This window comes from Sorghum bicolor, chromosome 5 (genome assembly GCF_000003195.3).
Source record: "Sorghum bicolor cultivar BTx623 chromosome 5, Sorghum_bicolor_NCBIv3, whole genome shotgun sequence".
Lineage (NCBI taxonomy): Eukaryota > Viridiplantae > Streptophyta > Magnoliopsida > Poales > Poaceae > Sorghum > Sorghum bicolor.
In genome coordinates this window covers 71,627,425-71,640,533 of record NC_012874.2, presented here as the reverse complement: position 1 = coordinate 71,640,533, position 13,109 = coordinate 71,627,425, and the positions used below count along the sequence as shown (strand labels likewise).

At 42.6% G+C, this 13,109-nt stretch overlaps 2 protein-coding genes across 2 annotated transcripts; one reads left to right on the top strand and one right to left on the bottom strand.

Annotated features, from left to right (window-relative positions):
• LOC8076372 (RHOMBOID-like protein 2) lies at positions 693 to 4,029 on the top strand. The gene is made up of 4 exons (XM_021460919.1): positions 693 to 1,476; positions 2,589 to 2,752; positions 3,018 to 3,181; positions 3,278 to 4,029. Exons 1-4 carry the CDS (start codon positions 1,070 to 1,072, stop codon positions 3,836 to 3,838), a joined length of 1,296 nt encoding a protein of 431 aa, XP_021316594.1. The 5' UTR covers positions 693 to 1,069; the 3' UTR covers positions 3,839 to 4,029.
• On the bottom strand, positions 11,135 to 13,109 carry LOC8086034 (protein ALTERED XYLOGLUCAN 4). The gene has a single exon (XM_002450016.2). The coding sequence runs from the start codon at positions 12,751 to 12,753 to the stop codon at positions 11,320 to 11,322; it is 1,434 nt and encodes a 477-aa protein (XP_002450061.1). The 5' UTR covers positions 12,754 to 13,109; the 3' UTR covers positions 11,135 to 11,319.

Below are 13,109 nucleotides of genomic sequence, written 5' to 3'. Positions count from 1 at the left end.
TTAAGCTTATTTCTCTCTCCGTGATTTTACTACTTTGTATGCGTTAGGTCTCACCTTGCTTCCGGATTAATATTGCGAGCTCGGTGCATCACTTCTTCTGTTTGTTCTCTAGGCCCACGCTCTGACCACCAGATCATGCGGACGCCCTAATAGACATGTAGTATCGGCCCGACTACTGATGGTCCGGGACACTGATTTGGTCATCTAATGGCAGGTGGCATGGGCGCATGGCAGGCCACCTACGCCACCGGTCCTCTCCACACCCAATCTTTGTCTTTGCAGTTGAGATTGAAGGGCAGTTGGCTTTTTCTTTCTTTTCTTTTCTTTTTCTTTTTCTTTACCAATCCCCTTCCATTTTATATCAATTAATTAATTTCCTTGTGTATGGTTTCTTCTTGTAAAATACTAAAATCTTGCAGCAATTGTATGTATACTCCTATTTTTGGGTGAATATATATATATATATATATATATATATATACAGGAGTAACACAAGGAAGCAATCAATCACGGAATTGAAGAAGCAGTCTGTCAAGGTCTCAGAGGAAGGAAGAAAAGCTTCGAGCCGCCTATTCACTTATCCTCTTATCTAAAAAGCTATAACTATTCGTTGATTTGTTATGAGAGAGACTGTCAAATGTTCTTTTCCTTGTTGTGGCTCTCTCCTGCTCCTGCAGTCTGTCTTGTCTAGCTCACCTGCGCAGCTGCCCTGCTTCCTCCTCTGCTACGCCTTCCTTCCTTATTTCCTTTCCTTTCCTTCCAGCAGGCAGGCAGGCAGGCAAGGCTACAGATCGATCCGAGTGATTCGTGTCCTTCCTCCTCACGCTCTCCCGCCCCCCCCCCCCCCCCCCCCCTTTTCCCTTTTCCAACGCCGGCCAGCCGGCCGCCCAATTCCATCCATCAATTATCTTGTTCTTGCCTTCTCCAACAATTAATCATCAATCCCAACCAGCCATCCATCATATCAGCACAACTAACAACAAACAGATCCGTCCACCATCGCCGGCCGGCCCTGCCTGCCGCCGTTGCACGACTAACTCACCACCGCCCGCCGCCGACGCATCCATCCATGAAGCCCGCGGGCGGCGGCGGCGGCGGCGAGGACGACGTGCAGGTGCTAGTGGAGCGGCCCTCCTCCTTGTCCGGCCACTCCCACTCCCACCGGCAGCATGGCGCCTCCTCCTCCTCCTCCTTGCCTACCAGTAGCACCAGCGCCGCCGCCGCCGCCGCCGCCAGGCATCCGCACAACCACCACCGGCAGCAGCAGGTGATCAGGGCGCGGCCCTACTACCGGCGTTGGTCGCCGTGGCTCGTCTCGGCCGCCACCGCGGCCTGCGTCGCCATCTTCCTCGTCACCATGTACGTCAACGACTGCCCCCGCCACAACTCCAACTCCAACTGCGCCGCCGGCTTCCTCGGCCGCTTCGCCTTCCAGCCGCTCCGCGAGAACCCGCTCCTCGGTCCCTCCTCCGCCACGTACGTACACACCACGCGCTTGCTTTCTTTTCTGTCCTTGTTTCTTTCTTCCATTCCATTCCAAATTCCAATGCTAGCTGTGCCATGGTTGCTTTGCTTGCACCATCCTACTATATCATATTCTTCCTAGGCTACTTGTGTTGAAACATGATTATTCATTCTGGCAATACCAAACATGACAACTTTACTAGATGTATCTGTAAAAAACTAATAAGACTTTTACTTGGTGCTGGCCGGCCGGCTACAACTACAATGCCTGGGCCCTGTTAATTAAATTGCAAAGGGGGAGTTTTGGCAAACTGCAAACCATTTGGTTTGCTAGCACAAGCAAGCATCAACCAGCAAATCCTACAGATTATTCATCATGATGGTATATACTTGTAGTACGTATGGGCACACCCAAGAAGCAATCAGCAGAGTTCAGTCTGTCAAATTGCATTTCATTGCATTGCATGCCCCTGTTCAGTTCTGCTCTGTGCAAAGCCCTAGTTTCCTCGCTGAGTTGGTCATTTGACTTTGGGCCACGCCGATGTACGCCCTCCTCTGAAACTGACAGACAGTTACTGATGAAGCATAGACATTGTGCAAAGCAAGCCGCAATTGCTTTGGCCGGTTTGATTTGTCAACCAACCAACCCAAAATGTTAAATGTATGGCGTGTCTAGCTAGCTCTCTCACACACACACACTCTCTCTGACCACAAAATTAATCTTTGGAGTCGGTACCAGTTCTGTTATCTAATTAATTACTGCTGTATCTTTGATTGGCCACTTATGGCTGCCTGATTTGGTGAACGCTAGCTAGCTGCAGGAGGATTCAAATTTCCCTGTCCATTTTTCTATTCTCTGTACGCGTGCTGATATCTTCGTTAGACTACAAAAGGCACATTGCAAAGTCAAAGAAGAGTAGGTGGATGACCACATATTGCATTTCTCACCTCAACATAAAAATTAGAGTTTCACTTTCACAATTTCACTTCACTCCTTTTTTCCTTGGAAAAAAAAAGAAGATTTCATTTCTTGTGATACCACCAGTACGTTCAGGTACAGTACTCATCAGAGGCTAAAGTGAAAACAATATAATTATATATTTTCATCTCAATGTCAATGCCAGGTTAGTGAAGATGGGGGCTCTCGATGTGCCTAAGGTCGTCCATGGCCGCCAAGGATGGCGTCTGATCACTTGCATGTGGCTCCACGCCGGAGTTGTTCATCTCCTCATCAACATGCTCTGCCTCGTCATCATCGGCATACGCCTAGAGCAAGAATTCGGGTTTGGTAAGTAATCAGATCATACATATTACTGTCTTTGAATTATTGAATCCACTATTCATTCCAACTTCGCTTAAAGCCTTAATAAACTAGCACTTCAGATGCATTCTTTTCAGTCACACTTGGAACTCCGTTATGCATCCAAGATGCTGATAAATTGATAACTTTCAGTAGAAAATCCGCGAATCTGTTCGCCAAACAGAAAAAAAAGGAACATATATATTTTCATTTCAGCCGAGTACTTATGCCTATGATGCAATGCAATATGCAGTGAGGATCGGCCTGGTGTACCTCATCTCTGGTTTTGGCGGGAGCCTCATGTCTGCTCTTTTCATACAGTCCAACGTCTCCGTTGGGGCCTCCGGTGCTCTGTTCGGCCTCATTGGATCCATGCTCTCTGAACTCATAACAAACTGGTCACTCTACGCAAACAAGGTATACATATACATGCATTTCCATGAGCTTAATCTTCATCTTTTGCAAAAAGAGCCTTTGCTGTATCTGTATGTAATTCTTCATTCATTCATTCAGGTGGCAGCGTTGGTAACACTGGTGCTGGTGATCGTGGTGAACCTGGCGCTGGGGCTCCTCCCCCGGGTGGACAACTTCGCCCACATCGGCGGCCTCATCTCGGGCTTCCTCCTCGGCTTCGTCTTCTTCATCCGCCCGCAGTTCGCCTGGCTCACCCAGCACAGAAGAGTATCAGCAGCAGCACAGCCTGACGGGCAACCACCGGCGGCGGCGCCTACTCCTCCTCCGGTTGTCTCGGTGAAGCGCAAGCACAAGACGTACCAGTACGTGCTGTGGCTGGCCGCCGCCGTGCTGCTCGTCGTCGGGTTCACGGTGGCCACCGTGCTGCTGTTCCGTGGGTACAACGCGAACGAGCACTGCCCGTGGTGCCACTACCTCAGCTGCGTCCCCACCAAGCGGTGGAAGTGCGACGCGTCGCCGACCACGTGCACGGGGACGCTGCAGGAGAACACGCTCACCGTCGTCTGCGCCGGCGGCAAGAACCAGACGTACGTCGTGGCGTCGGCCGCGGACGCGTCGCAGGACAGGATCAACGACCTCTGCAACCAGCTCTGCACCTAGTTGGTATCGGCCCTATTCTTTCTTTGTGTACATCAAGGAAGGAAGGAATAGATAGATTATAGATGCTCCATTTTTACTCATTCAGAGGCTGAGTGAGATGATGAACAAGCATTAACAGAGTTCCAAAACAGGCTGTTGCGATGATTTACTGTTGTTTCGATCTTCTAATTACCGTTGTTAAGGCCTTGTTTAGTTCCTTTTTGCAAAATTTTTTTAAGATTTCTTATCACATCGAATCTTGCGGAACATGCATGGAGCACTAAATATAGATAAAAAATAACTCATTATATAATTTACCTTAATTTACGAGACGAATCTTTTAAAACTAGTTAGTTGATAATTAAACAATATTTGTTAAATACTAACAAAAATACTATAGTATCCATTTTACAAAAATTTTTGTAACTAAAGGAGGCCTAAATATACTAGAGCATCTGCAATCGCACGGAAGAACTCGTGTATAGCCACGTAATCCAATCCAAATCCAACCAAAGGAAGTAATATGGGTCTCACATCAGAATAAAAAAAATCACACACTGAAGCCTTCTGCCTTCCTAGCTCCTTTTTCTGTCTATTTCCTTTTTGTAGAAAAAAAACTCCTTTTGCTGCCACAGAGCTCCACGCTGCTTCGCCCCTGTTCGCTTCAGCTTATCAACCGAATCTATCAGCTATTCAATAGTATTTTTCTCTTACAACAAATCAGCCAACAGTATTTGCCTTTGCACACGTCGAGCCGGTGGTCGGAGATCTGCCACGTTGATCCAGCACCCGAAGGTCGGAAATCTGCCTCCGCCTTCCAATCGGCGTAGGAAGTGAATCAAGCATCACATTTGATCGGATCGGGGAAAAAAAATAAAAATATATTGTTTCTGCTCCCATCTGCTTTATTCACTGTTAACTATCTCCATTTATATAATACTCCCTCCATACATAAAAAAAAGTCGTTTAGGACAATGACACGGTTTTCAAAGTCTAACTTTGACTCTTTATTTTTATAAAAATATTTATCAAAATATGATATATGTATATTTTTATAGAAGTATTTTCCAAGATATATCTATTCGTATGGTTTTGATATTTCGAAACTCAACAACTTAAAAGTTATTCATGATTTATATTTTCAATATTTGACTTAAACTTTGCCCAAAATAACTTTCTTTACGGGTACTATAGGAGTATACTATAAAATTCACTATCAGCTGCCTCCATCTGCTTCCAATATGCTTCTTTCCAAGGAGTACATACCGTTGTTAGCCGGCAGCAATAAGGCCTCCAATCCAACCACGATGGCGGCCCATCATATGGTTGTCGAGCCTAATAAGAAGGCCCCCTTCTCTCCACTCACGAGTCTATAGTAGGATGATTGATGAAGTGATGCCATGTTAAATACAAGAAATCTATGATATATCATAATAACAAGAAATGATATAATCATGACTAATATAATGTGATCGCTACATCTCTAGCTTGTCCCATATATATTCAAACACAAATCAAGTACATTCCTATGCGGGGATTTTTTTTAAAAAAAAATAGACAAAAATGGCTCGAGGGGTGGTAGGCGCGCGGTGCAACTCTACCTAAGCCTCCGGCCTCTTTTTAGAAAACGCAAGGCCTACACACTAGTCACAAGCTCGCAGTTTTTGCACATAATATTTATATCTGAAAAATAGACTAATAATTGTCCTGCCTTTAAAAAAATGCATAAAGAAGAACTCGGCATTTCGAATTCTATTGTTTTGATGCAATTGTTGCAAAATCTAAATCATCATAGGATGTAACTTCATCAGGCAAAACGCCTATATTATTCGTTTGAGCTTATCAGCCAAATATATCAGTTATTCAACAGTATTTTTCTCTCACAACAAATCAGCCAACAATACTTTCTGCCGAACTAATATACTATATATTAAATTTACATGTTGGTACTTTCTTCTAAGATGAACTACTCTATTCTAATTATTCCCAGGATTCTTCTAATATGAAACCTTTATAATAACAATATATTAACTTTATATGTTACTATTATTCGTTCGCTAGTGTGCTCTGCTTGCCGAGAGCACCCTACTACCACTGTATCATACACTAACATATATGTGGCAAGTGTAGGATGCTATGTTTCTATATTATTATTTTTACAAATCTTGTATTGAAAATTTCAATGTCTAAATGATTTCGGATGAAACTAGTTTGAACCACGATGCTTTAGATATTGTGCACTATAACTTCGATATAGAGCGGGTCTCCATTGAATGTCGTTTGAAAAAAAAAATCAATTAACCTAAGAATTCAAAACATATACATACTTGGGACCCTAAGCTATTTTGGATAAAAGGCCATCAACTACAAAACCATGTACATCCCTTCGAATTCTGCAGCTTTAATAATGTATAAAGTTCATTTGAATAATATTATGATTATTTGTTTTGCATTTACTTTTAGAGACAAGTCACATTACAGCAGCCTCTAGGTTGTTATGCGATATATAGAGGGCTAATGAAAACCATTTTTTAAGGGTAGTTCTGTATCCAACCGTGGCTAAGAGAAAATACAACTATAGAAATCTGTTGGGAGTAGGTGCCGTTAACCTTTCAAATAGAGTTTCAAGTATTTCTTTAACCCCAAGTGACCACGAAACGGGACACGTACACTTTATTAGTCTATTCTAAAACCCACGCCGTCCACATGATAATTACTCCCTCCGTTCTGAAATATAATGTATTGTGGCTATTTTCAGACAAAATAAGAGAGAGAGCAATAGACACATGTACCCTTATTTAACTTCCTAAGTTTCAAGTATTTATTTAACCCCAAGTGACCACGAAACGGGACACGTACACTTTATTAGTCTATTCTGAAACCCACACCGTCCACATGATAATTACTCCCTCCGTTCTAAAATATAATGTATTGTGTCTATTTTCAGACAAAATAAGAGAGAGAGCAATAGACACATGTACCCTTATTTAACTTCCTAAATTATTGAAATTTGATCCTATTCCACATGATTAAAAAGTGTAATCCAAGTTGTATTTTTATTTAAGTAAATATTATCTTTTTTCCCCCAAATACATTATATTTGGAGACACCTTTCAAATGCCAGAATACACTCTATTTCAGAACAGATGGAGTAAGTAGTAGGCTTGCAGTACGCGTGCAGCTAAACTTCCAAATTAAACGAGTGTGAGGACGTCGTTAATTAATAATGGGTGGTTTAAGGCCAGTCTCAGTGGAGGTTTCATCAAGATATCATGCATATTTATTATAGTGCCATGTCAGCAAAATTTTACCTTTTGCATGAAACGAAGAGGAGAGATAAGGAAGTAGTTTCACCATGGTGAAACCTCGCGGGCGTTGTTTCCCATGCGATGAAACGGGATGAAATCCCCACTGAGGGCTAAATCGTTTCACCATCTTGTATGTGATCCAATCATTTTGCAGTAATTAAATGCTTTGCCCAGCCTAGGAAACGTCAAGGTGAAACTCATGCATTGTGGAGGTTGTTTCATTATTCGTTTCATTGATGCCCTGTCAGCGGATTTGTTTTGGAAACAGAGCATTGAAACGAGCCACTGAGACTGGCCCTAAGTGCTTTTGCAGTTTTGTCATTGCTGTATCTAGTGGACATATTTAATATGGTATCAAGTACGAAAGAGAGAGAATAATTAGAATTAATTTGTTTGGATGATTGTGTATTCAAAATGCGTGTGACCTGCTCCACCCGTGGATTACATACGTTAATCCCCTTCCATCCACCCAATCCACGCTAGCTTGTGCCAAATCCACGTGATTGGTGGAACATAGAATTGATATAGTTAATGAAGCGGGTCGTTGTATAAAGAGCAAAATGCACCGCCGGTCCTTGAATTTGGGCGGCGGTGTCATTTAGGTCTCTAAACTTCTAAAGTGATATTTGTGAGTCTGTAAACTTGGCAGATTGTGTCATTTAGATCCCTGAACTTTCAAAGTAATCACCACATGTTCCTAAACTTGGCCAGTGATGTCATTCTAGTCCTTGAACTTTCAAAGTGATCACCACATGTCTCTAAACTTAGCAAGTGGTATCATCCCTATCCAAACATAGTCTAACCTACTCTATATAAGCTAACATGAATCCAACATGTGTCAATTAATCAATCATTATTTATCTCATATTTATCAGGAAAATATAAATTATATAAAATAATATACATCAATAAAAAACAAATTAAAGTATTAAACTAATTTACAATAACAAATATATTAGCTTTAAACTAAAGTATAAAAATAGTAAAATTAATTAAATATTTGTGTATCATTGATAGTATTACAAAATAATATTAAAATTCCTATAGTATTAAAAGTTTTCTCTATTAAAAGTGACTTCTAATATTAGTATTATTTTAAACTTTTAATAATGTTATTATAGAAGTAACATTTAATAGTAGTATTATAGTATTAAAACTTTAATAGTAGTATTATGGTATTAAAATATTTAATAATATTGTGATAGTATTAATAACAGAGAAAAGTTAACCTTTAATAGTAGTATTATAGTATTAAAACTTTTAATAGTAGTATTATGGTATTAAAATATTTAATAATAATGTGATAATATTAATAACAGAGAAAAGTTACTTTTATAATAACACTATTAAAATTTTAAAAATAATACTAAAATTAGAAGTAACTTTTAATAGAGAAAACTTTTAATACTATATATAGGAATTTTAATATTATTTTGTAATACTATCAATGATATATAAATATTTAATTAATTTTACTATTTTTATACTTCAATTTAAACCTAATATATTTGTTGGTGTAAATTATTTTGACACTTTAATTTATTTTTTGTTGATATAAATTATTTTATATAATTTATATTTTCATGATAAATATTAGATAAATAATGCTTGATTAATTTACACATAACAACTTATAGAGTAGGTTAGACCATATTTGGACAAGAATGATACCGCTTGCCAAGTTTAGGGACCTGCAGTCATGACCTTGAAAGTTCAGGGACTGGAATGACACCACCGGCCAAGTTTAGAGACATGTGGTGATTACCTTGAAAGTTTAGGGATTTAGATGACACCGTATGTCAAGTTTATGGACTCATAGATATCACTTTAGAAGTTTAGGGACCTAAATGACACCGCCAGCCAAGTTCAAGGACCGACGGTGGATTTTACTCTTGTATAAACTGGTTTGTTTGCTTGTTGCCTGGAAAGGTGCTGCTGGGGTTTGTGTGCTTCATGCCTGAAAGGTGCTGCCGGTGATTGTATTAAATAACATGCCTGCAGGTGCTTGTATTAGCTAATTTTAAATAAAGATCGCTACCAAATAAATAATCTGAATTTTGACCATGAAGTTATGGTAATTAAAATTCTGAAAAATGCAAATACCATTCAGAAAAATAAAAGGAAAGGCTCATAAAAATATAACAATATAATAATGAAGTTAAAAGAACCGTCCATTACGCTTCAATTTCATACAGGAAAATCCAAAATTCAAACAAAACAAACAACAATAATAGCAGTATGTCTGATGAATCATCCAAACCAACAGCGAGGATGCACAATAGATACAGATGGAATAACATAGAGATGCATGCAATCACCCTCGATAACCTTAGCTCCTGCATTGTACATTACTTTAGGCCTTATTTAGTTTACCCAAAAACCAAAAACTTTTCAAGATTCCTCGTCACATCGAATCTTGCGGCACATGCATGAAACACTAAATATAGACGAAAATAAAAACTAATTACACAGTTTGCCTGTAAATCACGAGATAAATCTTTTGAGTCTAGTTAATCTATAATTAGACAATAATTGCCAAATAAAAACAAAAATACTACAATTCTAAAAACCAAAAAATTTACGGAACTAAACAAGGCCTTAGTTATACAGTTATGTACTTCTCTAGTAAGACAGATCCATACAATAGTTTCACAATTTAACAAAAATAACTTAAACACCAAGAGCTTCCTGATCCATATTCATATGTGAGGATAGAGTTGGACATTCGCTATGTGCACAGGAAACAAAAATGAATATCATATTAACATTTCAATAACAAGTAAAACAAGATAACTCAACTCTAGAAATAATTTCTATATTAGTGGGTAGCGGGTCATTTTTCAAGCAAACATCGTTCCTACACGAAATTCTGTTGGGAGTAGGAGCACTTAACCTTTCAAATATTTCTTTTACCCTCAAAGTGACCACGAAACGGGACACACTTTAGTGCATTCCTGACCCCACCCACAGCACAGTACGTGCAACTAAACTTCCAAATTAGACGAGGGTAAGGACATTATTAGTACTGGGTGGTTTAAGTGCTTTTGCAGTTTTGTCATTGTATTTAGTGCGCGCGGGGCAGTCCCTGTGACTTGACATTTTTGAAATGATATCACGTACGAAAGAGATAATAATTAGGCTACATATATATTTCATGTTATGCTAATAATATATTAAACAATCTAGCTAGAGTTCTACCCAAATGTCAATAAATTATTTGCTTTGTCCAAAAAAAAAAAGTAATTCACACTTTTATAAGAGTCGAGCAATGTAAAGTTTGACTAATTATATATGAAAAAATACCTAAAATTTATGATACAAAGTAAAATATCATTATATTAAATATAAAATATATTTTTATAGTGAATTTGATACTATTTTCATTAAACTTAACTATACCTAAAAAAGTCTGGCCTATGTAAAACCTAAAATTATATTACTTTCTGCAACGGAGGAAGTATTAAGAGTTCAAATGACAAATACGACATTGGTTGTCCTTAAATTTGTGACTATGTGCTACTTAGATCTACAAACTCTCAAAGTCAAAGTTTGGTTCTCTAGCTAAACTTGTTAAGTCATGCACTGTAGACTGTGTCAATAACCCTTCGGAGATGCCTTCCGCTTTACGTGGCAGTGCCAGCGTGGACAATAGATCAACGAGGCCTGCATGTGTGGACGGCGAACAACCCGTGTGAAGAGGTGGCAGCAACGGAGCATTTTGGTGTTGGAGGGAATCGACGACAATGAGTTTTTGAAGATTCTGCGGCACCTCATTGCTGGGTAGGCATGATCGGCTGGCTACATATATAGGAGTTGAGATGGATGCGAGAAGAGTTGAGAGAGGATGCATGGATGAGAAGAGAGCTAATAAGGATGCTAGAGTTCCAAGCTCATGGTTAGTTTGGCCACCATGTAGTTAGTTTTGTATGTAGATAAGAATTATTGTTGTAATAATTGTGATATAGTTGCTGTACATGCATGGCTGAATTATCTAGGGTCTGTTGCTACATATTGTAAGCTATGGTGGTAATTGTTGAGGGCTCGTTAAATTTTTAAAACAAAACTTTTCAACATAAAAGTAAATGTTTCACAAACTTGCAGTATATACAGTCAGCATCGATCGGTTTCTCATGCAGATCGTGGACGAAGTGAACACATGCAAGATCGAGCTAGCAAATATATATAGCGTTTGAGCTAGCGGAGGATGGTTTGGAGCAGTATCTGGTTAAACGTGTCGACCGGCCCGGGCATGCACCAGTGCAAGCAATCGTGCTGCACCGGCGGCCGGCCACCCGTAGTGTTGCCGGCGGCGAACGGGTTCTTGCGCATGTACGGCCCCGGGTGGCCGTCCGGCCGCAGGTTGGCCAGCGCCGTCACGTCCACTGCGGCGAACCGCAGGGAAGTCGACGACGACGACGACAACGACGATGACGACGACGCTTTCTCCAGCTCCTCCACGACGATCTTCCTCATCTCCGTCTCGGTGTACCCCAGCTCCCTGTCGGCCTTCTTCTTGCACGGCGCGCCCTCGTTCCACTGCCCCTCGAAGTGCGACGGCGAGAACGTGGTCATCGCCACCAGCTTGACGCCGTCGCTGTGCTGCTCGTGATGCCGCCGCGCGGCCTCGGCGAGCGTCCGTCGGACGGCGTCCCTGAACGCGCGGAAGAAGCTGACCTCGGCGACGGCGCCGGTGCCGTTGAACTCCGCCGCGTCGCAGCCGTGGCAGCCGACGACTCTGCCGCCCTCGTGGTAGACGCTAGGGATCCGGAACCACTGGCCGGCGGACATCACGACGGCGTCGATGGCGGCGAGCTCCGACATCCAGCGCTCGTCGAACGCGTCGAGGAACACCTGGTTGTAGCGCACGCCGTCGCGCTCCGACTTCTCGACGCCGCTGACCAGGAACGGCGACCAGAAGATGGAGACGGTGGCGTTGTGGTCGCGGAACACCCAGCGCCGGAACCTGCCGTCGGCGCTGCGGTGGACGAGGTCCGGCTCGTACGCCGAGGAGAGCAGGCACACGAGCGACTCCGCCTGGTTGCGCGCCAACGAGTCGCCGACGAAGGCCATGTGGCGGTTGCGGAGCCAGCGGAGGAAGTCGGCGGCGGAGAAGTCCGGCAGGTGGCACCCCCGCGGCTGCCACCGCCAGTAGACGTACCCGGTGTCCGCGCGCCCGTTCAACGTGCAGCTCCGGCCGTCGTCCTTGATGGCGCCGCAGGTCGTGCCGTTGTAGAGCGGCGGGCGTGCGTCCGGCACCCACTCGCCGTCGGAGTAGTCGCACGGTGGCGGTGGCGGTGCAGTGGCAGTACTGATGATCCGCGATGATGTTTCATCGGCGGCGGCGTGTCGGTGTCCTCCTGTTGCTTGTCGTCCTTGGTAATAAGAAGGCGGCGTCGCCGCCGGCCGCTCCTCCTCCACCAGTGATGATGGCTTGGTGGTGGCAGCAGATGGTGCCGCAGCAGGCGGAGCTGCTGCTGGGTCGACGAAGAGGTAGAGGAGCACGACGGCGATGAGGGCGTAGACGGCGTAGGTGACGAACTTCTTCTTGGGAAGGGGGAACTGCGGCTTGTTGTCGTGGTGGTGGTGGAGATGGTGCTGGTACGTCTTGAGGAAGTTGGTGGCCATCATGATGGTATGGTGGGCTAGTCAGTGTATCTCCAAGTTGCTCAGCTCAGATGCTGCTGCCTGTTGTTGTTGTTGTTCAGGGCTTCAATTCAGGCTAAGGAAACCGTGCATGGGCGCAATTGCATGCATGCCGCATGGTTTGCAGCTAGCGGGGACCAAGAAAAGAAGACGAGGAGGGGGAAGAGATGGCGGTAGGTTGGACAATATTTTATGCTGACGTGCGGATTTGGGTGTAACCGTGCAAGACTACTAGCTACAAATTATAAAAGGTATTACTATTGGGTTTCGCCATCAGCAGACGTGCCAACGACAGTTTATGTTTTGGCAAGAAAAAATTTGTATCCCATCGGAGGTAGGTT